This window comes from Quercus robur, chromosome 2 (genome assembly GCF_932294415.1).
Source record: "Quercus robur chromosome 2, dhQueRobu3.1, whole genome shotgun sequence".
Taxonomy (NCBI): domain Eukaryota; kingdom Viridiplantae; phylum Streptophyta; class Magnoliopsida; order Fagales; family Fagaceae; genus Quercus; species Quercus robur.
In genome coordinates this window covers 77,138,791-77,166,788 of record NC_065535.1, presented here as the reverse complement: position 1 = coordinate 77,166,788, position 27,998 = coordinate 77,138,791, and the positions used below count along the sequence as shown (strand labels likewise).

Here is a 27,998-nt window from a genome sequence, read left to right as displayed (position 1 = left end):
GTGCTATAACTGAATGGAAGGAAACCAACAATGGAAAAGGAGATTAACATGCATTAGATCTGCTAAAAGATTCTGAATTCTTGACGAAATCCTTGCACGTAATCTAACACAAAGGAAGAACTTGTGGACATCCACATTGAAGATGCATTTTGGATCTGTATCAAATGGTAGCATAAACATAAATATTATGATGCAATTAGAGAGGAAATAATTTTAGTGCAAATTAGTTTTTTCCATCAGTACCATTTTCATCCAAGTCTTTTGATGAATATGACACTCACCCTGAAAATAAAAATTCATGGCTTAGTTTCCACAAACCATGTAGATTTCTTGCTTCATTAGCTGTCTTAGTGAGATTAATTCTAATGTCTTGGTTAATGGTGGCCGTTGGGCAAGAAATTCTAGACACACATTTCATTGTTGGCCGAGACTTTGGTTCGGTGTGTAGGCAAGCAAATGCAATTGTTGCAATGAGAATAATATCATGGACAACCACTGGATCCGGAGGTGGAAGACGTTGGTCTAATACTTCACATAGCATCATTTTTTGAGAAGACGAGGAAAATAACAAGGCAACAGCTCTGTTGGATGCCTCCCAATCAATGTTTCTAGAGCTACCACACCAAAACTATAAACATTGCATTTTTCAGTGACAACCATAGTATAAGCAAGCTCTGCATTGAAGGACAAAAATAAATACAATTAACCAAATCAATGATCGTTTTCTTCCTTTATCAATAAGCATAGAACTTCTTTTTTGTCCACAATTAAGGCACAAAATTTTGTGGAAAAACTTTTAAAAATATGTTATAGCTAGGGGTGGCAAATGGGTGGGTTGGGTCATAAATGGGTTGAGTCATAGATGGGTTGGGTGTATAATTATCCATTTATCCATTTATGACCCGTTTATATATAAATTAATTATCCATTACCAACCCAACCCATTTAATTAGTAACCCACCCATTTAACCCAATATGACCCAAATACCTCTAAAACTACTTGAATACCCTCTTGACCTCCAAAATACCCATAAATACCAAAAATGATGCAAATACCCCTAATCTTCCAAAATTACCAATATACCATTGGACATCCAAAATTATCCCCAAAATCTCTAAAATTAGCAAAATACTCATGAAACCTCTAAAATAACCAAAATACCCCTGATATCTCTAAAATCACCAAATATGCTTAAAAACCACTAAAATGACCAAAATACCCCCTGAAACCCAAAAAATGACCGAAATACCCCCAAAACTCAAAAAATGACCAAAATACCCCCGAAACCTGAAAATTACCAAAATACCCCCAAAACCTAAAAAATGACCAAAATACCTCCAAAACCTAAAAATGACCAAAATACCCCCAAACTCATAAAATGACCAAAATACCCTCAAAACCCAAAAAAATGACGAAAATACCATCAAAACCTAAAAATGACTAAAATACCTCCGAAACCCAAAAAATGACCAAAGTACCCCCCAAAACCCAAAAAATGACCAAAATACCCCCAAACTTGAAAATTACCCAAATACCCTTGAAATCCAAAAAATTACCAAAATACCCCCGAAACCTAAAAATGACCAAAATACTTCCAAAACCCAAAAAATGGCCAAAATACCCCCGAAACCAAAAAAATGACCAAAATACCCCGAAACCTAAAAAATTACCAAAATACCCTCGAAACCCAAAAACTAACCAAAATACCCCAAAACCTAAAAATTACCAAAATACCCTCAAAACCCAAAAAATTACCAAAATACCCCCAAAACCTCAAAAAGTACCAAAATGCCCCCGAACCTCAAAAAATACCAAAATACCCCCGAAACTCAAAAAATACCAAATATCCTTGAAACCCAAAAAATGACCGAAATACCCTCTAAACCTAAAAATGACCAAAATACCACCGAAACCTAAAAAATTACCAAAATACCCCAAAACCTAAAAATTACCAAAATACTTCTAAACCCTAGAAATTTACCAAAATAACCCTAAAACTAAAAGATGACAGAGATGCCCTCGTAACCTAAAAAATGCTAAAATACCCTTAGAATCTAAAAGATGATCAAAATAACCCCGAAATCTAAAAAATTACCGAAATTCCCTCGAAACCTATAAAATGAATGAAAGACTCTTAGAACATTGAATTTGTCAAAAATATCCTTGAAACATCCAAAATACCCCGAAACCTCTATTTCAGTAATTTTAGATGTTTCAGGTGTATTTTGGTCATCTTACATGTTTAGGGGCATTTTGGTCATAATTTGGGTTTTAGGGGTTTTTATCGATAATTTTTTTAGGTTTTGGGGTTATTTTGGTCATTTTTTTAAGGTTTTGGGGGTATTTCAATCATTTTTTAGGTTTCAGGGTATTTTGGTAATTTTTTTAGGTTTCTGGGGTATTTCAATTATTTTTTAGGTTTTAGAGGTATTTCGGTAATTTTTTAGGTTTATGGAGTATTTTGGTAATTTTTTAGGTTTAGGGAGTATTTTGGTAATTTTTTAAGTTTTGGGTGTATTTTGGTAATTGTTAGGTTTTGGGGGTATTTTGGTCATTTTTTTTTGTTTTTGGGGTATTTTGGTCATTGTTTTAGGTTTTGGGGTTATTTTAGTCATTTTTTAGGTCTTGGGGTATTTTAATCATTTTACAGGTTTCAGGGGTATTTTTGGTAATTTTAAGGTTTCAAAGGTATTTCGGTCATTTTTAAGGTTTAGGAAGCATTTTGGTCATTTTTTAGGTTTAGGAAGCATTTTGGTCATTTTTTGGGTTTTTAGGGTATTTTGGTAATTTTTGGGTTTTGGGGATATTTTGGACATTTTAGAGGTTTTTGGGGGGGGGTGGGGGGGGTATTTTGCTGATTTTAGAGGTTTTGGAGGTATTTTTCTAATTTTGTGGGTTTTGGGGGTATTTTGGTCATTTTATGGGTTTTGAGGGTATTTTGGTCAGTTTTTGGGTTTTGGGGATATTTTGGACATTTGAGAGGTTTTAGGGGGTATTTTGCTCATTTTAGAGATTTTGGAGGTATTTTGGTCATTTTGTGGGTTTTGGGGATATTTTGGTCATTTTTTGGGTTTTGGGGAAATTTTGGTCATTTTTTGGGTTTCGAGGGTATTTTTGTCATTTTTTGGGTTTTGGAGGTATTTTGGTCATTTTTAGGTTTTAGAGGTATTTTAGTCATTTTTTGGGTTTCAGAGGTATTTTGGTCATTTTTTGGGTTTCAGGGATATTTTGGTTATTTTTTGGGTTTTGGAGGTATTTTGGTCATTTTTGGGTTTTGGAGGTATTTTGGTCATTTTTAGGTTTCGGGGGTATTTTGGTCATTTTTTGGGTTTTGGTGGTATTTTAGTAATTTTTAGGTTTTAGGGGTATTTTGGTCATTTTTTGGGTTTTGGAGGTATTTTGGTTATTTTTAGGCTTCGGGGGTATTTTGGTCATTTTTTGGGTTTTGGAGGTATTTTGGTCATTTTTAGGTTTCAGGGGTATTTTGGTCATTTTTTTTATTTTGGTGGTATTTTAGTAATTTTTAGGTTTTAGGGGTGTTTTGGTCATTTTTTGGGTTTCAAAGGTATTTTGGTCATGTTATGAATTTTGGGGGTATTTCGGTAATTTTTAGGTTTCGGGGGGTATTTTGGTCATTTGTTGGGTTTTGGGGATATTTTGGTCATTTTTTGGGTTTCAAGGATATTTTGGTCATTTTATTGGTTTTGGGGTGATTTTGGTAATTTTTAGGTTTTGGGGGGTATTTTGGTCATTTTTTAGGTTTCAGGGGTATTTTGGTCATTTTTTGGATTTTAGGGGTATTTTGGTTATTTTTTGGGTTTTGGTTATATTTTGGTCATTTTTTAAGTTTCAGGGGTATTTTAGTCATTTTCTAGAAATTTAGATTTTATGTTGTTTATTTAAATTTTAGATGGGTTTAGTGGGTATAAGTGGGATTATCCATTTAGACCCATCTAATTAAATAACCAAATGGATCTTTACCCATTTAACCCAAATATTCAAATGGGTTGGGTTAAGACTTATCCAAATAAAGTGGGTAATGGGTGGGTTCATGGATATGGATAAAAATTGTCACCCCTAGTTATAGCATACAAAAGTTCAACTTGCATGTTTATTATGTTAGAAATCAACACAAAGATATTTGCTGTTTTACTGTTAGTGAATGAATGTGCTGGAAAATTCAAAGTCGGTGACTTAACCAACTTCAGCACGTATATAACAGGGACCAAAGGGCTCCCACTTTGTGTGTGAAGCATAAGCACCAAGTCATAGTGTGAGTGACCAAGTGTCCATACAAAAGTTAGTGTGTTTAGTAAAGTGCATAGGTGAGTTGGTGTGTGTCTTCTAAAAAGTCTAGTGAAGGAAAAGTGCAAGAGGCAAAGTTGACGGGTGTTTATATGTGGCGTGTGTATCTGTATAGAGCTCCTTGTCTTTGTATGAAATAAAGAGTTGTATTATTCTTCACTACGTGTTGTGTTGCTCTTTTTGTTCAATATATTACACACCATTAGTGATACAACTAAAAACAAATTTAGAAAATTCAGCTAGCATGACTACTTGGCAAGACCCACTTAGTATCACTTTTCTACCTTTTTAAACCAAGATATGGAAGTGAAAAACCTAATTAAATAGGTATCCATATGTTCCAGCAGCTATACTTCGATTAGAGGAAGCTGGATCTAGGAATTTAGCTGAGCCAAAGTCTGAAACAAAAGCCTCGAATTTTTTGTTCAATAGCACATCGTTGGTCGTTATATCTCAATGTACAATTGATGGGGTGCAATCACTATGCATGTAAGATAAAGCATGTGCTATGCCTTCAATGACATTCGCCCTCTTGCTCTAATCCAATTCCACAGCAGCAAGATCATTGCTCAAGACACAAAATAGGCTTCCTCTTTTCATTTATTCATAAATCAAAAACATGCATTGTTTGTGTAAACAGAACCTGTGAAGTTTGACAATATTCGTATGTCTTATTTCTGTTAGCATTTTCTCCTCATTCTTGAAACTATTGTCAAAAGTTGGATTCTTAGCCTCAAAATGATTGAGTTTCTTTAAGGCAACCACTCGGCAACTAGGCAATTGTGCTTTGTAAACACAACCATAACTACCTATTCCAATACAATATTTGATGTCAAAGTCATCTGTCGCTTCAATGATGTCTTCGTATGCAATTTTTCAATCATAATTCCAATTATAGAATATGTCTCTATTCTTTTCCTCTCTTGCTTAATTGGATCTATTTCTCAAACTTGCATCAAGAGAATAAAAAGGTTCCAACTAAGAAGAAGACAAGGAAATTTAAGATCGGAAACAGAATTGTTTTGGGTTGCATGACGACTTTCTTGCTTTTTTCGTTGTTCATGGGTGGGGTGGAATGCAAAGAGGGAAATCTGTAATGGCAATGTGTAAATCCTTATTCCCCATTAGTGAATCAGGGGGAAGAGCTTTCACTAAAGCTACTGAGATTGTACCATTCAAGGAATTGTAAGACAGATTTATATTTGTCTTGTTTGTCTTGTAAAAGAGAGAAAAGGGATTGGTGCCAGTAAGATTATTATGGCTGAGATCCAAGTTCAACAAGTTTGTCAACTCCCCAAAATAGGAAGGGATTTCTGTTGGGGAAAAATCCTAATATCCTCTATGTGTGAATTAAAATTAATGACTACCAAGCAATAGCAATATTATGGAAACAAAAAAAAATTCCGGCAAGCACCACATAAACACAATCACACAAGAACACCAAATCTTACGTGGAAAACCCTCTAGTGAAGAGGGAAAAAACCACGGGACAGCTCCAAAAAACATCCACTATGAAATAGAGATTACAACTATCAAGTTTATGCTAAACTTGTGTTCACAATAAATTGGATATACAACAAATAAATCTCAAGGAGTAAATACAATCTCACCACAAAGCCAGTAGCAAAATCTTCCTCTGAATACTCCAACTCTCCACGGTTGTAGCACTCAAAAATTCCATGTAAACTCCACCAATTTTCTTCCTTGCATGTAACTTGAGCAAAGAAAAATGTCACCACTCTCTCACACTCTCACTGTGTTTCTCTCTATTTCTTCACACAGACTGCACCTCTCAAAATGGCTGAATATCCCTTTGTGTTTTGCTCTCTCTAGAACTCACACACACTGGCCGAATGTGGCTATCTGTTTTTTGCTTCAGCACTCTCCAAGGCCGAATGGCCTTTGCTTCTTTCTTTTCTTTTTCTTCAGCGTGTCCCACACGCTTTGCAACACTTCTCATTAAGAGAAGTCAGACAATGCTTTTTGCCACCCAATTTCCTTTCTTCCTTCAGCATGTTAGACATGCTTCAGTCAAGTCTCCTTAAGAGGCATGGCTGACTTGAAGACTTCTGGAACCAAGCTCATAAATGAGCTTTGACAAGGCATGTAGGTAGCAAGTGGGCTGGACTCCAGGGTGTCACGTGCACCCAACAATTTCTCCACTTATAAAATTATGACTGAGGTCTAAAGTAGCAAGCAAGCTAAGGTTACATATTTGAAAGGGAATGCTTCCACTTAATTTGTTGTCACTCAAAAACTTCTCCAAAGTATTGGGAATTCAGTTGGGATGGATCCGATCAGCTCATTTTTGGACAGGTCTATAACAATAAGAATGTCTAGATTTTCAATACCAAGCGGTATCATTCCAGAAAGTTTTTTTGAGGAAAGTTTAAGAATTTGTAAGTGGGTTAATAGAGTAAGTTCATATGGTATGATACCATATATGTTGTTGTTTGATAGGTCAAGCTGCTCCAAAAGTGTACAATATTCAATTTCAGAGTTTATCGTACCATTTATTTGGTTTGAATGAATGTTGAGAGCTCTCAAACTCGTTAAACCACCCAAGAATGAAGGAATTGATCCACTGAGACTGTAAACACTGAGATCCAAGGAAGCAAGTTTGGTCAAATTTCCTATATCTCAGGGGATGGAACCATTGAATTTGTTGGAATTGAGGAATAAAGTCACTAAATTAATTAAATGACCATAGCTGAAGGGATTGGACCAATAAGTTTATTATTATTGATGCTCAAGTAATAACTGAGTTTTCTTATATTGGCTATTTGTGGAGGAATGGACCTACTGAGAAGGTTGGAACCAAGATACAAACAGGTCAAACTAGTTAATAACCCAACGAATAAGGGATTGGACCATTGAGCATTTTATACTCTAGGTCCAAAGAAACAAGTCTCTTTAGCTTTCCTATATTCGAAGGAATGGTACCAAAAACATTGTTTGCACGGAGGCGTAATACAAGAAGGTTATTCAAATTACCCAATCCTAGGGGAATGGTACCTGTTAAATATATTAGCAACGATGTGTTATACCATATTATATATGTTAGAGTGGATGCAGAAGGAAAAGTATAGAATAGGAACACTGAGAACACAAGGGTTACATGGTTCGGCCTTGTTGACCTATGGCCACGGAAGAATCCCTTAAGGGCTACAACTTTATTATGTAAGAACGTAGTACAATAATCTGTGTTATAATGAACCCTAACATAAGTATACATAGACGACTAAACCCTAGATTACTAGTACAAGTAGGAGTGAGCTTAGGTTTATTACATTAGGCTAATATGTCTAATATATCTCTAACAAAACCATTGAGTTCATTGGAAGAAATGTCAAGCTCCTCTAATTGAGTAAGATTTGAAAGAGAAAGTGGTAGCTCACGTGTAAGTAGTGGTGGAGCCAAAAATTTAGTATTAAGAATATGCAATATATCTGTGAATATTTAAATGTAATTCAATGGCATGAATGCTTTTAAAAATTCAACAAAAACTCTAGGTTACAAACCAAAAGAGACTAGTACCAAAAGAAATTTTCTTTTTTGATGGGAGGCGTCAGGTGTGCTTGAAAGTAGTTTGTTTATGTAGGGACACGATTGTTTAACGGCCCAGGAATGACGTTGGGCTCCTATATAAAAGATCCCTCACAATATGATTTGTAGAGAGTGGGCTTAAAAGGCTTGCCTTTGATCACGGGGCGATGGTCCGGTCCTGATTTTAGGGGGGCTCATGTAAAAAAGGGTTCGGTTTGAACATTCAAGCCCTACAGCGTCATAGCCTGAGGGGTTGGACTCCTCGGACTTAGTCCGAGGAGCATCAAGTTCTTCCCCCTCCCCTCCTCTTTTTTCTCTTGGCTTTCGTTTCCTTTTATACTCGCATTCCTCCCTCTCTTTAGGGTCCACGTGTACGCTTTACCTTTGGGGAAGAGGACTTGTCTTATCAGCCCATACCCCCAGTGGTTGGGAGTAGACGTAAAGGTTGAATAGCATGGCCAAGAATAGGGGCCTGTCAGGCACAGAGTTCTCTACCACAGTATTGGCAGTCTTTTCACTTATCCTATCCGTGCATTAAACTCATCCAGATCAGGCCCTGGGCCTTGATATAGAGCGGGCCTGGGCCATGAATTTTCTGGCCCATAGTTTATATTATATAATATTATTTTTTTATATAAATATAAATATAAATATATATATATATATATATTTACACTTTCTTTGTTTCAGAATTCTATTAGGTTTAGGCTTCTTAGTTTTGACTCTTATTCCGAGTAGTGGGTTGTTCTTTTTTTTTAATCATTACCAGGTGGGAGCCATTAGTTTCATATAAGAGTTCTTTAAAGCTATCTCATTTTTTCAATATTTAGTAGTAACTTTAAATGAGTTGAAAAACAATCCGTTAACTTCCTTTATTTAGCTTGCTATGAAATAGAGTTGTTTTCCAAAAAAAAATTAGTAGAACAATCTCTAAAAACACGTCATACTTTTTATATTGACTAAAAATAGTTTTCTTTTGGCTTTTTTTTTTTTTTTTTTTTTTTATTATACTACCAAACACTAAAAAATACGAAAAACTATCTTTATACAAAATTTTCTATCAAAACAAACGGAATGTTAGTATTAGGTGTAAGAAAAATTGCCGTGAATTGAATAAAAGTCAAACAAACTAGTACATGTACAGCACAACAAATAGAAAAGTTTTTTGTCCTTTGTGTTAGGAGGGCAAATAAGACATTTTAGTTCAATATACTAATATTATTAGTAAAAATTTTGAGAGTTCGGATGGGCTATTCCTCTTTTATAACTGAATAATCATCTTGAAATCGATTCTCGTGAGATTTCCTCAATTCCAAATCATCTTGGAAATTTCTTTTTGAAGTGCAATTTCCAAATTGCGCCCCTGTTGGATGTCTGTAAGTCCAGCTCTCTTTTTAGTGAAATTGCTGTGAAGCTAGCAATTTGAGTTAATTAGGACAAGTTGCAAAGAATCTGACTAGTGCAAAGTGCAATCAGTAAATGGTTTAATGGCCACAATTTATTTCCTACAATTTGTTGAAGGTTGAAGGTCTCATAAGAGGTCCAAATTAATAGTGGAATCAATAAATGGTGTAATGGCCATGATTTATATTTGACTTTTAGGTTTCAGATGAGGTCCTTAAATAGATTAGTGGAATCAGCTAATGGTGTAATAGCCATGATTTATACTTAAGAATTTATACCACTAATAATCAAGTATAATTTTAAATGTTAATGGCATTTAGTCAAGAACAAGTTCCACTTAAAAGAATATTTCATCTAGAATTAGCACTCTAAAATAAATGAATTTGTATGAGTAGATTTACTAGATGGGTTGGCTTCAAGTTTGCCAAATTGTTGCTAAATTGCAAATTGAAATATGCTGGAAATGGAATTAACGTCACAATTTCTATGAGAATTGTAAGAAAATTGTTTCAAAATCCAACAGTGACTTGTAAAGCTAATTGGATTTTTTAGTTGAAGAATGAAAAATTAATTTGGTTATTTTTAGGTTTACTTGGTTTGGAAGAAAATGATATTTCTTAGAGTGAAAGGAAAGTATATTTCTTGTCAAAGAAATAATGTATTTCTTGTTCACAAAGAAAGAGGAATTAAGTCATATAAATAAACAGTGCAACGAAGAATTTAATGGTTTTGGCCCAAGGATCCTCTTCTATGGGGAGAGGAGAAAAAATTGAACGAAACCAAGAGAGGAAAAAAGGATTTTTTGCATGGGAGGTAGTACTAGGAGAAAGACAAGAATGTTTGGATTTTCTCTCAAAAAGGTTTTTGTAAAGTGCACAAATCAAAGAGAGTTTGTGAGATTAGGATTAATGTTGCAAAACATAAAAAAGAAGAGGAGAATAAAAAAAAAAAAAAAAAAAAAAAAAAAGAGTATGCCGCATAAGAGAAAATAAGAGAAATTGCAGTGAGCATAGTGATGGAAAAAAAAAAAAAAGTGGAGTGAGTGCGTGTGAGAGTAAAGAAAAATAACAAGGCTTTGGGTGCTACATCCATGGGAAGTTTTTGTATTCAATGTGGGTGAAGATTTCAAGTGAATTTACATAAATTATTAGAGAGATAAAATATCGTATTTGGTGTGGATCTCAAGTTAGGCATTAACTTGAAAAATGAATTTGTAATTGATGTTATAATACTTGATTTATTCAAAGTAGGCCTTGTAATTTTTTCCATTCCATGAGAAAGGGTTTTTCATGTAATTATTTGTGCTTGTGTGATTGCCATTTTGGCTTGGTAATTTGGTGATAATATTTTTTGGAGATTGATTAAAATTGTTAACTGATTTTCTTAATTCAAAAAGACTAGATTTAACTGATTTTCTTAAAATTATAAACGGATTTTTTTTTTTTTTTGAGAGTGATTAAAATTGTTAATTGAGAATTGGTCTTTTCATGTGTTGCTACTTGAGATAATGGCAAAATTAATGGCAGGGTGCAAAATGTAACACGGGTTATAGTTTAAGATAGTAAAGTATAATTTTACCAAAAAAATTTAATATTTAAGTTATCTAAAAACTAAGGTATATAATAATAAAATAAGTTAGATAATTAAATGAACAAGTGAATAATAATTTGAATCAACAATTGACGGGTTCTCGAATTTGATTTGGAAGAAAAAAAATTTCCAACATAAAAATGGAATATCTATTCACTGAAGGAATCTGCCCATGCGAGTGTAATATGTTTACGCCTTGATCATTGAAGTAACTATTGTACTTCCCGAACATGTGATTGGGTGACGGTCAAAACTCTAGTGAACAATTAGTGCAACCATCTCAATTCTTGAGCCCCAGTTCGAACAATGTCCATACATTATTCATCGTATTATTATAAAAAATAGCTGCAATAACCAAATATTGTCATTCATGTAAATGCATTCCTTTGAAAGGAAAATCATATTTTTGTAAATGCTGGGATAGCTTAATTTGCTCCAATATATTGAAAATACATTTTATAAGGCTCCTCTGTTTCATCTTCGAAAAAAAAAAACTTCAATCAAGTTGCAGTTAACTTCATGGAAGGTAATGCACATAAAATTCTTAGATTTGTCATTTTGGAAATTTGAAATCCCATGAAGCTGATCAGACAATGGCAGCCCAGCAACAAGAAGATTTCGAGAACATTGGTGCTATAACTTGAAGGAAGGAAATCAACAATGGAAAACGAGATTAACATGCTTTCGAATTTTGATCACTTAAAAGATTTGGAATTCTTGATGAAATCCTTGCGCGTAATCTAACACAAAGGACGAACTTGTGAATATCCACATTGAAGATGCATTTTGGCTCTGAATCGAATGGCAATAGCATAAACAGTAATATTATGATGATGCAATTAGAAAGGAAAATTAATTTCAGTGCAATATTAGTTTTTTTTCCATAGTACCATTTTATCTGTCTTTAGACAAATATGATACTCACCCAGAAAACAAAAATTCATGGTTTAGTTTCCATCTGACAAACCATGTAGATTTCTTGATTCCATAGCTGTCTTAGCGAGATTCCTTCTAATGGCTTGGTTGGTGGTGGCTGTTGGACAAGAAATTCTTGAGACACACATTTCATTGTTGGCCGAGACTTTGGTTTGGTGTGTAGGCATGCAAATGCAATTGCTGCAATGAGAACAATATCATGGGCAACCACTTGATCCGGAGGTGGAAGGCGTTGGTCTAACACTTCATATAGCATTGTTTTTTGAGAAGATAGTGACAACAATGATGGCAACATCTCTCTTGGATACCTCCCAATTAATGTTTCTAGTGCTACCACTCCAAAACTATATACATCGCATCTTTCAGTCACAACCATAGTATAGGCAAGCTCTGCATTGGAGGAAAAAAAAATTAAAAAAAGAATGCAATTAACGAAATCAATGATCGTTTTCTTCTTTTATTAATGAGTACTGAACTTCTTTTTTGTTCACAATTGAAGGCACAAAATATTGGGAACAAACTTTTAAAAATATGTTATAGCATACAAAGTTCAACGTGCATGTATATTACACCTTAGTGATACAACTGTTATAATAACATATTTAGAAAATTCAACAACCGTGACTGTTTGGCAAGCCCACTTAGTATCAATTTTCAACCTTTTTAAACTAAGATGTGGTAGTGAAAAAGATTAATAAATAGGGATCAACGAGATAAATAGTTTACCTGGGGCAACATAACCATAAGTTCCAGCAACTATAGTTTGATTTGAGGAGGCAGGATCAAGGAATCTAGCTGAGCCAAAGTCTGAGACAAAAGCCTCCCACTTTGAGTTCAGTAGCACATTGTTGGTCGTTATGTCTCGATGTACAATTGCTGGGGTGCAATCATTATGCAAGTAAGATAAAGCATGCGCTATGCTTTTAATGACGTTCACCCTCTTAGTCCAATCCAATTGCACAGCTGCAAGATCGTTGTTTAGGACACAAAATAGGCTTCCCCTTTTCATGTATTCATAAATCAAAAACATGCATTGCTTGTGTAAACAAAACCCATGAAGTTTGACAATGTTCTTATGTCGAATTTCTGTCAGCGTTTTCACCTCATTCTTGAAACTCTTGTCAAAAGCTGGATTCTTAGCCTCAAAACAATGAAGTTTCTTTAAGGCAACCACTTTGCCATTGGGCAATTGTGCTTTGTAAACACTACCATAACCACCTGTTCCAATACAGTATTTGATGTCAAAGTCTTCTGTTGCTTCAATGATGTCTTCGTATGCAATTTTTCCATCATAATTCCAAAAGCAGAATATGTCGCCATTCTGTTTCTCTCTTGCCTCGGATTGCTTATTCTTCTTCTCTCTTGTCTCAGATTGCTTATTCTCAAACTTACATAGAGAGAATAACAAACTTCCAACTAATAAGAAGACAAGGAAAGTTACGATGGGAAGAGGAATTGTTTTGGGTTCCATGACTTTCTTGCTTTTTCCATTGTTCATGGAGCCAACAGGTGGGGAAGACGGAATGCAAAGAGGGCAATCTGTATTGGCAAAGTGTATATCCTTATTCCCCATTAATGACTCTGGTGGAAGAAACTTCGCTAAAGTTTCTGGGATTGTACCATTCAACAAATTGTAAGACAAATTTATTTTTGGCTTGGTAATGAGAGAAAAGGGAATGTTGCCAGTGAGATTATTGTGGCTGAGATCCAGGGTCAATAAGTTTGTCAAATTTCCAAGATATGAAGGGATTTCTCCACTTATATGGTTATGACTAAGGTCTAAAGTGGTTAGCAAGCTAAGGTTACCAATTTGAAAGGGAATGCTTCCATTTAAGTTGTTGTGGCTCAATAACAACTCCTCCAACATATCCGAAAGTTGAGTTGGGATGGGACCGATCAGCTCATTTTGGGACAGGTCTAGAGCAGAAAGAGAGTCAAGTTTTTCTATACCAAGAGGTATCTTGCCAGAAAGTTTGTTTGAAGAAAGTTTGAGCTTTTCCAGGTGCGTTAGTAGAGTAAGCTCATACGGTATAATGCCAGATATGTCGTTGTTTGATAGGTCAAGGTCCTCCAAAAGGTTATTAAATCCAATTTGACTATATATAACACCATTTATTTGGTTTGAATGAATGGAGAGAGTTTTCAAATTGGTTAAAGCACCCAAGGATGAAGGAATTGGTCCACTGAGCCTATTAACACTGAGATCCAAGGAAGACAATTTGGTCAACATCGCTATCTCTTGGGGGATGGAACCTTCGAGTTTGTTCGAACTAAGGGACAGAGTTTTTAAATCAGATAAATCACCCACAGCTACAGGGATTAGGCCAATAAGTTCATTATTTTCGAGGCTCAAGTGACTGAGTTTTCTTAGTTTGGCTATTTGGGGAGGAATGGACCCGTTGATATAATTGGAACCAAGAGACAAATGGGTCAAACTGGTTAAGTAACCCAATGTGTAAGGGATTAGACCAGTGAGCGTGTTATATGCTAGGTCTAAAGAAACCAGCTTCTTTAGCTTTCCTATATTTGAAGGAATGGTACCATTAAGGTTGTTTGAATTGAGGTGTAGTCTTAGAAGGTTATTCAAATTCCCCAATTCTTGGGGAATGAGACCACTGAGTTTATTGGAAGAAATTTCAAGCTTTTCTAATTGGGTAAGAGTTGCAAGAGAAAGAGGTAGCTCACCTGTAAGAGAATTCCTAGACAAGTCAAGGTCCTTGAGTTTTGAAAGAGCACCTATCTCTTGCGGGATGCAGCCCCCAAGTCCAGTTCCAGCAAGACTAAGACTTACCAAATTTGGGAAGCAAGAGAAGTTGAATTGACTGAACTTACCTCCCACCGGGAACTTATCTGCAAGGTCAATCTCTATGATGCTTCCAGCTTTATCACAAGTTATACCGAGCCACCCCGGCCGGCAACGACTTGAAGTGTCGTTAGTATGGTCACTCCACCACCCACTCTCAAGTAGAGCTTTTGCTTCCAGATCAAGTGCTGAAGATTCAGATGCTGCCACTAATGTGGTTGTAAAAACCATACTAGCAGCATAGGCAAAAACAAAACTAACACCTACAGCCATTATGGAAACTGAAATGGAGTGTGTCATGCTTGTGAAGTGTGAATTTGCTTTGTTCTTGTGAAGTGTGTAGTTGCTGTGTGCTACATGTGACTCGTCATGGAGGTTTTAATACGCTATACACGTACTGTAAGTCATCCGAGAAATACTGTAAGTCATCCGAGAAATTTCCTAGGTAACTTCGTGTGATGACTTCTGAAAAGTTCAGGTCTTCTAAATTATTGAGAAGAAACCAACTAGTGGAAGAATTTCCGTTGCAATCAATTTCATGGTGCAATAATGACAAATTTTATACATAGCTCTCTCTCTTTCCTTTTGTATTTAGGATACTTTTAAGGGTCCGGTTAATGGCCTTGGAATCTTGTTGAAAAGACATCACCCACTCCTTTCTTTCACATTATAATTTCCAATATGAATTCCTTGGGTGCAATCATAATTCCCATCACATGCTCTGACACTGCGTTACACTCCTTCAAACTGCTTAATTGAGGACTTGGCTGATGGCCCACATCCAAGTCACTCGTCTTCAAAAGGCCATAGAAATATCCCAGTTTGGGTTCTAATCTAGAGCTGTAAATATTTCAGTTAAATACTGCAACTATTTTAAAAAAAAAAATTTATTTGGCATTTTGTTGATTGCCTTCATTGAAATTTGGTTAAAATATGGTTGTTTTTAGAAAAAAAAAAAAAAGACTAAAAGTGAGACCTTAAAAAATTGTAGATGAACAAATAACCTTGAAAGCTAAAAGAAAAGGACGATAACAAACTGACTCAAAATAAACATGTTAGATTTTATTATCAATAAAAGTTGAAGTAGAACATTTGGCTAAATAATACAATTAATACAAATGCAATTCCATGAGGAAATTTATCTCATTATCTCAGTCAGGTGCATATGTAAGACTTCAACATTGTCGGTTATCTCTATTTGCATTGTATCTGCAACTATTCATGAACAAATTTCACATGGTAATCTTGCTTGCTCAATTCTCAACAATAAATTCTTGAATTTCTATTCCCGTATGGCGGGCCCCTCCTTGTACTCTCAGCATAACTTCATCTCCAACTTTAAGTGATGTCACAGGGATTGCTGTCTTTTGATGCCCAGTTTCTACAGAGGATGAGCAGAAAATTTCAACTCTTATCATATAATGGATACAAATATTGAAATAGATAACTTCACACTACAAGAAACCAGTTGCTATAGTCTTATACCTTGGCAGGGACAGACAAGGGCAACTGTTTCTGCATTCTGTAGAAGGATACTGTAAATAGTTTGAGTATCTAGATCTCTCTGCAATAGACCAAGTTTAATATATATTAAGAATAGGCTGTGAATTAGCATAAGAAACTAGCTCTATTTAATTATTTATACAAGCGACAACTTTTAACTGAGCACTTAAATTTGGGAGGTACTAGAAATAAGCTCAATTTAAATGATAGGCAGTGGCAAACATAAAGACTAAAGATGTATCAAATCATATGACGTTCCTTTTCCTGCATTATTTTGACAACAAAACATAGAAGAGCTCGATTCAGAAGTCACAATGGTTGGACGTACTAGAAATAAGCTCAATTTAAATGATAGGCAGTGGCAAACATAAAGACTAAAGATGTATCAAATCATATGACGTTCTTTTTCCTGCATTATTTTGACAACAAAACATAGAAGAGCTCGATTCAGAAGTCACAATAGTTCAAGTGAAAAACTTAGTAACTTCATCCCTCCACACACACCAAAGATATACATATTTCAGTCTTATCAGATTCCCCATACATTATTTCCCTTAATGAATTAATACTTTTCAGGGATTGCATGGTTTAAAGAAAGCTATTTCTAGATTTACTGAAAATATGCAATTAATCACACTCTTTTTTTTTATAAGTATAATTAATCACTCTTAGATACAATACTCCCTATTTACTCTAAATAAACTGCAAACCATTATAATAGTAAGCAATCTCTTAGATTAAATATCAGTAAGTTATTGCCACTCTTCTATACAGAAACCCTTTTTTATCAGATATAGCTCGACATTATTACCAGCAAACTATACTGCAGTTCTGTCATTAAATGTTATCCACTTTTTGTTCTTGACCACCTAAATCACAACATACTATCTTGATGACATTGCTGTAATAGAAAAATTTATAAATGTTTACTTGACCACTTCCTATGTCAGTTTCTGCACTTTTGCGTACCACTTCAGAGCAAACGAGTCTAAAGTACCCCACATGGCATGGATGTTGTTAGAATTTTTGGTGTTGGTTAATTCCATGACAAAGTTTGCTTGTCATCATTGAACAATTTTCAACTGTGTTTGCATGGTGTAATTGAGGTTGAAGACTAAATATTGTTGTTCACTGTGCAAGTCTGCAAAATTCAGTCAAGAGAACTTCATAATCAGTCAAACGAATATAATAATAAGTTGGACAGAAAATTTTGCCAGTCATTCAGTCAAGTGAATCCTTTTAAGGAAAGCACTGACTTGGGCTTCAAGGTAGCTTTTGTGGCCAATCTTACCTCAAACCCCACACCTTTATATATGAAAAATCAAACTCTAATTTACTAAGGAAGATGCCAACAGAAAACATTGAAAAGCCTATACCTTGATTAAGGTTGTACTATGGAAGATGGCAATACAACACCTTTATATGCAAAAATCATCTGATGTTTATCTTCTACTTGTTTATCCATGATTAATGTTGTGCTTAAATTAATTAACTACCAGGACTTAATCTTGAATCGTTAATTAAAATTGGTAGTAAGCTGTATTAGGGATTCTAAATGCATTTTGCAAATGTACTTGGTAATAATTGTTGAACAATTAATGCTATCATAGGCAGTTGTGAACTTGAGCAATTTCAGCATGTGAAATAGCACCAACCAAAATGAACAGTCATTGGATTAGAAATATTATCAGAAGACCAATTTCTTTCTTCCTTACAGAATTTAAAACTAACCTTCGCCTCCACAAGAATCAGTGGTCTGGTCTCTATCTTCACACGCCCAACTATTGCAGTTCGCTGTTGACCTTTTTGATCAACCACTATCACCTCTTTTCCTGCCTTCAACTCAGAAAGGTAGGAAGTCTTTCCTCCTGGAACAGCAACATAGGCATGTACTGGTCCCTGTAAAATTTCAATATACTTGGTAAATACAGCTGCATAAGAATACAAGAACAGTAGATCCAAAAAAATGGCTCTGATAACCTTCCAGTACTTTGGTGACTGGAAGATTGGAACATGAATTTGTTGCCTAAATATATTTTTTTCTAATTTCCCAAATGGCAGTAACAAACTTCTTTTATTCCTGGAAAAGAGCTGGCTGTTCATGGTTGCATGCCTTACATACCAACATAAAGAAAAAAAAATAGGGACCAAGATTCAACACCCATGCCAGCCTTCAAAACACAAGCTTTGTAGATGTCACATGCTGAGTTGACAGAGTCATTTCACAATTCCAAATTATATAAAGAATTGGTGGGGAATATACGGTAGTTGGATTTTGCAGAGAATGGGAAAAAAAAATTATCTAGACTTCCACAGTATTTAATTGAAAGGTATGCAATGTACATCTGAGAAAACAATTGACTCGTAAAGAATTGTATGAAAAACATTACAATTAACAATGATGTAGGAAATGGAACAACTTTTCCTTTGAATGATTCCAAACAGCTGCTTTAAGGTTTTTGAGACAATGCTTAAGATTAATAAGCAAAAATAAATAAATTGTAAATTGGATGTGCTGAACTGGGACACTATTAGCTTCACTATTGAACTGACAACTGATGTAGCAAACCTTTGGGATTAGAGTGCTTGCCGATTTACAAGAAAACCTTCATCATAATATCAACTCTAAAAAATCCAAAGCCAAAACTTACTGCATTGACACGAAAAGGTCTGCTGGCAATGTAATTTGACTCCAAACATTCTGAGTGCACAAGGAATAGTCCTCTAGCAAAGGATCCAACCTGAGAAATAAGTGGGCCATACAAATGAATGCATCCCATTCAATTAGCACAATAATAAATCATGATTGTAGAATTACAGATGAGAAAGTGGAAGCATACCAGAAGCCCTTCACCAGGTCTCATAAGGTTACAGAGATCTACACAAACTCGATCCCCCATTCCAGCTACTTGAACTCGAGTTACAGTAGCTTTGGTCAGGCTCAAAAGATTGCTCACTTCATCTCTTCTGTCAAAATAGTCCTGATAATTTTTATATGATAAGAAGCAATGCTTCACTACTCCACAAGTCCCAACCAAAAATGAATTACCTTTAGCTCAAGAACAGCTTCCACATCCTCAACTTTTAAAATAACACCACCTAGGCCTTGCTCTAGGGCCTACAAACAGGAAGAATGAATATGAAAAGGATCTTAGGATGCATCTAAATAGAAAAATTAACAAATCAGATCATCTAAGAAGTCCTTCAAAAATGCGAAGTTCATTGTAGCCCCAATGTTAGAGAATCTTAATTGTACCTCAAGGAAGATTTGAGCTTCAGAGGGAGTTTTTGATATGGCAAACACTGTTGTTTGACTGTCCTGAAATGCTGCAACAATATTCTCTGCAGGAATAACCTAAGAAAAAAAAAAAATAGGACCAAGTGAGAAGTAGCATTGCATTTAAAAGGAGCAGGAATCAAGATAGGTTCATTGAATAATTGTGACAAAAAGTGCTACAAAGATTATGTAAGCGATCCCTGATCAAAACAATTTATGAGTGTTATCATATAACGCACATGTGCTGTCATGACTGTAATATTGAAAGGGGGATTTAAAGCCACCCCCTCCCAATGATGCCTTTGTATATGAATTGTGCAGATTGATGAACAGGAAGTTAGGAGCAATGGAAGAAAACACTAAAGCCATCTAGTGTCCTAATGCATGTAAGGCAAGTCCCAGAAGTTTTCACTAAAATCATTGACATAAAATAAAATTTCAGTAAATTCAATTAATTCAGCCCACGCTTAGCTATGAAAACTGCAATTCAACAAAGTATCATCTATTAATGACTTCCAGATGATTATCTTACTCTCTCATCAATCCAGGGTAGCATTCAAGTCAGTAAGCAAGTGGCCAAGACTTTGCAACCATGACAAGATTTCAATGTTCTTATTACCAGTACTAACAAGAAAGAGTTATCCCCAGCCACTGATATTTTAAGACAATGGTAAACTTCATTTCATTCTAGCTCAAATCATACAACTGAGATAGTTGACATGCAGTTCTTGACTGCCAATATAAGAACATAAAAGAAACAAATTTTATATGATATAAATTATCTTCAGCAGTCAGCAAAAGGCATACCTGCCAATCTAGTAAATTGATAACAACATTCTCCTCCTCCCCTTTTGCTGGTTTTAGCTGCAGTAATTCTTGCGGATTTGAAACCTCAAAAATTGTGGCAACCCTTCTATTCTCATTATCAAAAATCCCTCCCTCTTCAACATAAAGAGGACATATCAACGCAATCACTGTAAACCTCACAACCAAATTTACAATCTAAGATTCCATATTTCACAACACCAACAAGCAAAAAGGCTCATGCTTTGACAAAAATATAATGAAAATCACCAACATCCACACATTGGTGATAAATTACCACGTCCTAAAATTTTAAGCTATTCAAAACATGGTGAATTTAATCCTTTAACCACTATTATTTTAAAACTCTCCCTCACATGCCCTATCTCTCCCTTAATAGGTGGGATCCAACATGAGATTTTTAAATTTTTAAATGGAAAGTAGAGTGGATAGAGGGTTCAACTGCTACCCTGATACCACGATAAACTACCGATTGTCCTAAAAGCTTAAAGTGTGTGAATTTAATCATTTAACCATCATTATTTTAACAATGAGTCACAAAATACCCATTTTTCTACCAGTTTTCCTAAAAGCCTAAAGTGCTTGAATTTAATCATTCAACCACCATTATTCCAAAAATAAGTCACAAAATACCCATCTTTTCTCTTGCTGGTGTCTATCCAAGAAGCATAGAGCACAAAACTACACAAAACAAAACTATAAGCTGATCGTAATCTAGAAATACAAAAGAAGAACAAGAGGAGGGTCCTAAGGAACTTACAAGACCACTCATTGGCAAGTTGTCGATGCTTGGACGAGAAAACGAAAGTATTCCATCCTCTCTCTACAGAAGCCGTCATGACCTCTTTGCTTTGTGTCCAAATCCATACCCTCTTTGAATTTTGGTACGACCCAGATGAAGAATGAGAAGCACACATTGCAAAACTACAACTTTGGCCTAATTGGGTTTCCTTACAATTACGGTTAGCATTCACTGAACGATGCTTGACCCAAGAATTTGATCTGCAAAGGTTCCATGTATCTGCCAATACCATTCAGTTTAACCAAAAGTACCGCGAAACTATCATTAAAATGAGAGAGAGAGGAAGTGGGAAAGTTGAGAAACTTGGAAATTATAGTACAAGTAGATGGGATTTACTCAATCAACATGCAGCTTGACATAGTTCAGAAAAAACTAAATGTTGAGCAATGGAAGGTACCTGAATTGAGAGTCAAGTAGGGGAGGTGTGTGAGTGTGAGGGTTTGAACCAAAGGAGCTGAAAAATATACAACCATTTCTCAGAGCTAATGTTTGGGTTGGACTTGGGGAACATACAAACAGTTTTAATATGCTGATTTTGATTCGAAGGTTTTTTTTTTTTCCTCAAGTGAGATTTGGTAAAGTCGGGTCACTGGCCAATGAGTTTTACTGTCACATACATTAATAAACCATGGTAAAAAAAATATATATATATATATATATATTGAAAAATGAATAAATAAATAATTTTTTGACAGTTTTTTTATTTTTTATAATTCTTTTTTAAATTGATAATTAATGTATGTTTTGAGAGCATATATTAACTTAGGATGGTCATGGGGCATAATTGGAGCAGATTGCCCTAAAAAAAAGGACAAATTAATAATCACAAAAGTTTGGACAAAAAGTAGATCCCATCGGGTAATAACCTACGAATGAGTGCTCTTTAACCTGCCATATCCCATGCTTCAATCATGCGTTAATAGTCTTTCTTTCCAAATTTGGTACTTAAGTCACAATTTTCCACAATGTCGCAATGAGATATTGATAATTAATTACAAAAATATCAATCTTAACTAAGAATCTTAAAAAAATCTTAACTAAGAATCTCCTTATCCCTACATGTAGGTTATGGACCTAGATTTGTTGCTGATTATTGCTACGATCAATCTTAGGGATGGCTAAAACCCTTTAGTACACGAGCACTCGAAAAAAAAAATTAAAAAAATTAAAAATTGAGGGAGATTCCTAAATAGGATTGGTGTTTTTGTAATTGATTCTCAAAATCTCATTGCAACATTACTGGAATTTGTGGCTTGTGAGCACCAAATTTGGAGAGACGAAGGATTGTTAACGCGTGATTGAAACACGAGATATGGGAACTTGAGGATCACTCATTCATAGCTCATTGCCCATAGGTTGCTCCAATTTTTTTGTAAATATTGATTTTTCCTATTTTTCTGTTGTGTTGTATTTTCATTTAAAAACAAGGAGTCATGCAAGCCATGATAATGCCACTAAAATTTGAATTTGAACTTAAGGTGTGTTGTATTTTCATTTTGAGTTTTTTTTTTTTTTTTTTGGTCACTACATTCTTTTCCATCATGGAACATTTAACAAGATATGATTAGGTTGGAGGGATTGTTTGTTAAAATTGGGTTTGGGTCAAGTTGGGGTACTTGCATGGGGCATAAACTCAAGACAAAGATTGGGGCGAGGCAAGGATCAAGTTTTAGGTTTTGGTTTTCGAATTCAAGGAAACCTAACCCAAACTCACCTCATGGTCATCCCTATGCATAGGTCATAGGATCAAGACTTTTTTTTTTTTTTTTATTTAAAGAAAAAGGTATGAAGGATAAAAACCTAGCACTAAATATTTCCTTTTTGCTCCCAAAAAAAGTTGGTTGTAACCATGGAAATTTTTTAAATTTTTAATTAATTAATTATTTTTGTATTGGGGAATATATAATATCTTTCTCACATAAGATGGGTCTCTCTCACATAAGGAGAGTCTTACATTTTGGAATTTTTATATCGTGTAACCAGTGCATATCCATTTGGCTACAACTTTCAACTTTTTGTTTTAACTTTACTTCAAATATCTAACTTTTAGCTTTTCAAAAATATCTTAGCTTTTAGCTTTTTATCTCATACCATGCAAATAAACTATCGGATATAAGGTGTAACCAAATACAGACCTAGTATATATCTCTCACATAGAGGTAGACTCATAAATATGACTATATCACTATATGAGACCTATTTTATGTACCGGTGGAAATTCGTGTTCGCGTGTTAGGTTTGTGTCATGTCGACTCATAAATATCTGACTATATGAGTTAACACTAACCCGACATATTTATTAAATGGGTCAAAATTCCTCAACTCTAACACGACCTATTTATTAAACGAGTTAGTTATGTTGACCTGTTTATCAAATTTTATCAAAACGAAAAGAAAAAAAATAGTATTAACCAAATTGATATGAATTATAAAAAAACAAAAAATATTTTTTTAATATAAAATTCAAAATTAACAAGTAACTACATCATAAATAATAATTCAAAACTAAAACATATCTTAATATCACAAATAATCAATCATAATATGTCAAAGAAAATAAACTACAACAACTAATAAGTTTATATACCTAAGGTTTGAAGGGTATATTGGTAAAATTTCATTTAATTAAACGAGTCAAACAGGTTTCATAGATTGGACATTAACTCACTCCATTTATTAAATAGTTCAGTCATGTCAACTTGAATATGACACTAACTCATTAAGCTTCAGCTCATAACCTGCTAATTTCGTATCGTATCTAGTTTGCAAATCGTGTATAATTTTGCCACCCCTAATTTTATGTGAAAAAGATCTTATATATCTCCCATTATACAAAATACCATTTTAAAAATGATGGGTCTTATCCAGGCTAATATTTTTTATAATATTTTTTTATAAGAAACCAAAGGTTTGCTCATCAGCTTATCATTTGAGAATATTGTCTATATGACAAACTTCATCACTTTGTACATTCTTATTTACACATAGAAGTATCAAAGTCAAATATCATCAATAAAAGTAGGTAAAAAAAAGGGATATGTTAATTGAAGAAGTAACAAAAAATATGAGTTTGAATAAACTAGGATGGTGAAAAAGAATAAATGTGATCGACTATTTTGACTAATTTGTTGAGAATCTATAACCAACTTAAAAATTTTGGGACTAAAACTTAGTTGGTATTTGTTGTAGAAGGATGAAAGTAATTGATATAAGAATCTAGATTACAATAATGGAGAAAAGTTTAGTGTAAATTGTAACAACCCAAGGAAAAGCGCTAGCCACATCTGCAGTAGCCACATCTGCGCTATACCTCAAAAGGACTAGTCACAATTAAGACTCCTTGAAGTTGTTAATAAAGTCCAGTTCAACCCAGTAAATATCCGATGTGGAACTCATTACACACCCACACACATCACACAATCAATCAAATTGGGGCATCATAATCTCCCCCACTTAAATCCCTAACATCCTTGTTAGGGCCCAATTTGTGGGGTAGTGTCTCCGAGCTCACACAGGGTTATTGGGCCGGCTCTGATACCATATGTAACGACCCAAGGAAAAGCGCTAGCCACATCTGCGCTATACCTCAAAAGAACTAGTCACAATTGAGGCTCCTTGCAGTTGTTAATAAAGCTCAAATCTACCCAGTAAATACCCGATGTGGGACTCATCACACATCACACAATCAATCAAATTGGGGCATCACAATCTCCCCTACTTAAAAATATGTAACGACCCAAGGAAAAGCGCTAGCCATATCTGCGCTATACCTCAAAAGGACTAGTCACAATTGAGGCTCCTTGCAGTTGTTAATAAAGCCCAAATCTACCCAGTAAATACCCGATGTGGGACTCATCACACACCCACACACATCACACAATCAATCAAATTGGGGCATCACAATCTCCCTCACTTAAATCCCTAACGTCCTCGTTAGGGCCCATTTTGTGGGGTAGTGTCTCCGGGCCCACACAGGATTACTGGGCCGGCTCTGATACCATATGTAACAACTCAAGAAAAAGTACTAGCCACATCTGCGCTATACCTCAAAAGGACTAATCACAATTAAGGCTCCTTGCAGTTGTTTATAAAGCCCAAATCTACCCAATAAATACCCGATGTGGGACTCATCACACACCCACACACATCACACAATCAATCAAATTGGGGCATCACACAAATAATTTGTAAGGTTGAATTTATTCAACCATCTAATTGGCTTTATTCCGTGCCAAATTTGCTTGTAATTCAGCATTTAGTAACCCTGTATTTAAGTGGGTTTGTTGTAAGGGTAGTGAGTGAGATAGAGTGAATTTTGCTCAAGAGTGTGCAAGAAAACAGAGACTCGCGGTTGGGACTCGCGGGTGGACTCGCGGCTGCAAGCCGCCAGAAGCAGCACACGTGCCAAGCATGCTGGAAGATGAACGGTCATGCTAGCTGGAGCACTACAGGACAAAACAGGACAACTGGCCATACGATTAACTCGCGACTGGATCTCGCGACTTGGTCAAGCCGCGAGGTCAAGCCGCGAGCCACCCCTGTTTTGTAAAACCTGACGTTTCGCATTCCTCTCCCACTCCAGTATAAATACCCCTTTAACCCACGATTGAAAGAGAGCTTCCAGAGAGAATTTTGAGAGAGAAACCCTAAAGAAAAATCAGATTGTTTCACCCACAATCTATATCTTAGAGTCTCTTCAAATTCCCCTACTCTCTTCCTCTCCATTGTCAAATCCTTGAGAGGCATTATACCAAACCTGGTTCTCACCATTATCATCTCTGTGAGACAGTTGTTTGGATTTCTGGGAAGCAGTTAGGAAGGAGCCAATCTTCATTGGTTGATGCTACGGTCTAGTAGCGGAATCCGGGAAGTTAGAAAAGAAAAAGGTTCGGCGCAACCTCGTTGGAGCAAGAAGCTTGGAGGGCTTAGGTGCACTGGGTAGATTAGGCTTGGAGGGTCTATTGCTGTCCTTGTATCCCAACTGTATTTTCTAGTGGATTGATTACCGCTTGGAGGGCGGCGGAGAGGTTTTTCGCCGAGGACTTCGGTTTCCTCTTCGATAACACATCGCGTGTTGTCTTTGTGTTTGCATCTTCCTTCCTCTCTATCTTTGCCTTTATATTTATCTGCTGTGGATTTTATTTTGTTATGGCTTAGATAGTTTATAACCAATTTCATATTATAGCATGTGTTAAGTTTCCGCACACTAGTTGTTTGACATATTGCTTGAATTGGTTAAGTTGTATTTTGGGGTTCTAAACGTTCAAAGGTGTTTTGTACACGTTTTTGAACTTTCAATTGGTATCAGAGCAGGTACACTGCTATTGGTTTCATTACCATTGTGTGATCTTTGACTCCCTTTTGAGATGGATAGGTCTCAATCCCTAAATGCACCTCCATATTTTGATGGTAGTAATTATGCTTTTTGGAAGGTTCGCATGAGAGTTTTTCTGTGTTCTATTGATGAATCCGTTTGGGATGCTGTTGAGATTGGTTGGACCAAACCTGAGGCAGCCAAATCCACATGGGATAAGGCAGCACTTGCTGCATTTAATGCTAACAGTAAAGCACTCAATGCTATTTTCTGTGATGTGTCTCCAGATGAATTTCACAGGATTTCTCACATTACCATTGCCAAAGAAGCATGGGAGATTCTGGAAACAACTTATGAAGGCACGAAGAAAGTGAAAGACACCAAGTTACAAATGCTGACCACTCGGTTTGAGGAGCTCAAAATGAGTGAGGATGAGTCTTTTGACTCTTTCTATGGGAAACTAAATGAGGTGGTTGTCAGTAAGTTCAACTTGGGGGAGAAAACGGAGGACTCAAAGATTGTAAGGAAGATCCTTCGATCATTGCCGGAAAGTTTTCGTGCTAAAGTGACAGCCATTGAAGAGAGCAAGGATCTTGACGACATCAAAGTACAGGAGCTGGTTGGTTCTCTGCAGACTTATGAGATGTCGCTGCCCAATCAACGGAAGAGTAAATCCCTTGCTCTAAAGACCATTAATGAGAAGGTGGAAGATCAAGACTCATCGGGAGAAGATGTGGTTGACAAAGATGTAGCCTATCTTGTCAAAAATTTCAGAAAGTTTTTGAAATTCAAAAATAATGGCAAACTTGATGATAAAAGAAAATTCCAAAGTTCTGGAAGGGAGAAGAGGGATTTCAAAAAGAAAGATGGAAAAGAATCCCAATCCACACAAGGTGTCACTTGTTTTGAATGTAACGGGCATGGACACTTTAAGAAGGAATGTCCGAATTATTTGAAATCGAAAGACAAGGTGTATGCCACGACCTTGAGTGACTCAGATTCGTCTGACTCAGAATCTGAAGAGAGCTGTGATGGAGAAGGGAACTATTCAGCTTTTATGACTATTGCTCATGTTGAGTCTTTGGATGAGTTGAATCTGCTTGTACGAGACCTTGGAGAACATAGTGATGATGAATCACTAGGAATTGTTGAAGAATCAGAAGTTGAAGAAGAAGAAAGCACAGCAAATCTTCAAGAGAATTATAACTCACTCTTGGAGAAGTCGGGTGAGTACACAAGGGTGGCCAAGGCTGCTGTGAGAAAAATGAAGAAGGCTGAGGAGGACTACAAAAGTCTCCTAATTCGATATAGGGAGGCCAAATGTGAGATAGAAACACTGAATGGTGAGTTGTCCGAAGCTTACACAAAAGTGAGATTTCTTGAGAATGAGGTTGTGCAAGCGAATGTTAAAATAGAGAGGGTCACCACCAAGAAGCTAGATGATGTTATATCATCTCAAAAGAGCTTTACAGACAAATCCGGATTGGGATATACCGGAGGAAGTAGTTCATCTGGAAATGTCACTAAAGAGGTGAAGTTTGTAAAGGCCAAAGATCCAGTTGTAGCTGACCTTACTGGTGTGAAGCTCGAGGTGGAGGAGAAGAAGAATGTGGTGGACCAACGGATGCTGAATCCCCGTAATCAGTCTATGGGCAGGTCTGAATCTCGTGCCAAGTCACGTCCACGACCACA

The 27,998-nt window shown here is 35.7% G+C and overlaps 2 protein-coding genes and 1 pseudogene across 4 annotated transcripts; all 3 read right to left on the bottom strand.

Annotated features, from left to right (window-relative positions):
- Positions 1-303: 303 nt before the first annotated feature.
- Positions 304-6,330, bottom strand: LOC126703653 (MDIS1-interacting receptor like kinase 2-like; annotated as a pseudogene).
- Positions 6,331-11,654: 5,324 nt separating this feature from the next.
- Positions 11,655-15,133, bottom strand: LOC126715112 (MDIS1-interacting receptor like kinase 2-like). Its single transcript, XM_050415553.1, has 2 exons — positions 12,509-15,133; positions 11,655-12,172 (listed from the first exon to the last, which is right to left on the bottom strand). Exons 1-2 carry the CDS (start codon positions 14,883-14,885, stop codon positions 11,787-11,789), a joined length of 2,763 nt encoding a protein of 920 aa, XP_050271510.1. The 5' UTR covers positions 14,886-15,133; the 3' UTR covers positions 11,655-11,786.
- A 489-nt stretch (positions 15,134-15,622) lies between these two features.
- On the bottom strand, positions 15,623-21,550 carry LOC126715111 (uncharacterized). 3 transcript variants are annotated; one of them, XM_050415552.1, is made up of 10 exons: positions 21,390-21,550; positions 20,951-21,211; positions 20,173-20,339; positions 19,345-19,443; positions 19,138-19,206; positions 18,929-19,069; positions 18,740-18,829; positions 17,820-17,987; positions 16,071-16,149; positions 15,623-15,966 (listed from the first exon to the last, which is right to left on the bottom strand). In XM_050415552.1, the coding sequence occupies exons 1-10, from the start codon at positions 21,463-21,465 to the stop codon at positions 15,839-15,841; spliced, it is 1,278 nt and encodes a 425-aa protein (XP_050271509.1). In that variant the 5' UTR covers positions 21,466-21,550; the 3' UTR covers positions 15,623-15,838. The 3 variants fall into 3 exon arrangements, 1 of the variants encoding a protein (XP_050271509.1); XR_007651801.1 differs by lacking the exon at positions 15,623-15,966 and adding an exon at positions 17,019-17,229; XR_007651800.1 differs by lacking the exon at positions 15,623-15,966 and adding an exon at positions 17,058-17,229.
- Positions 21,551-27,998: the final 6,448 nt, after the last annotated feature.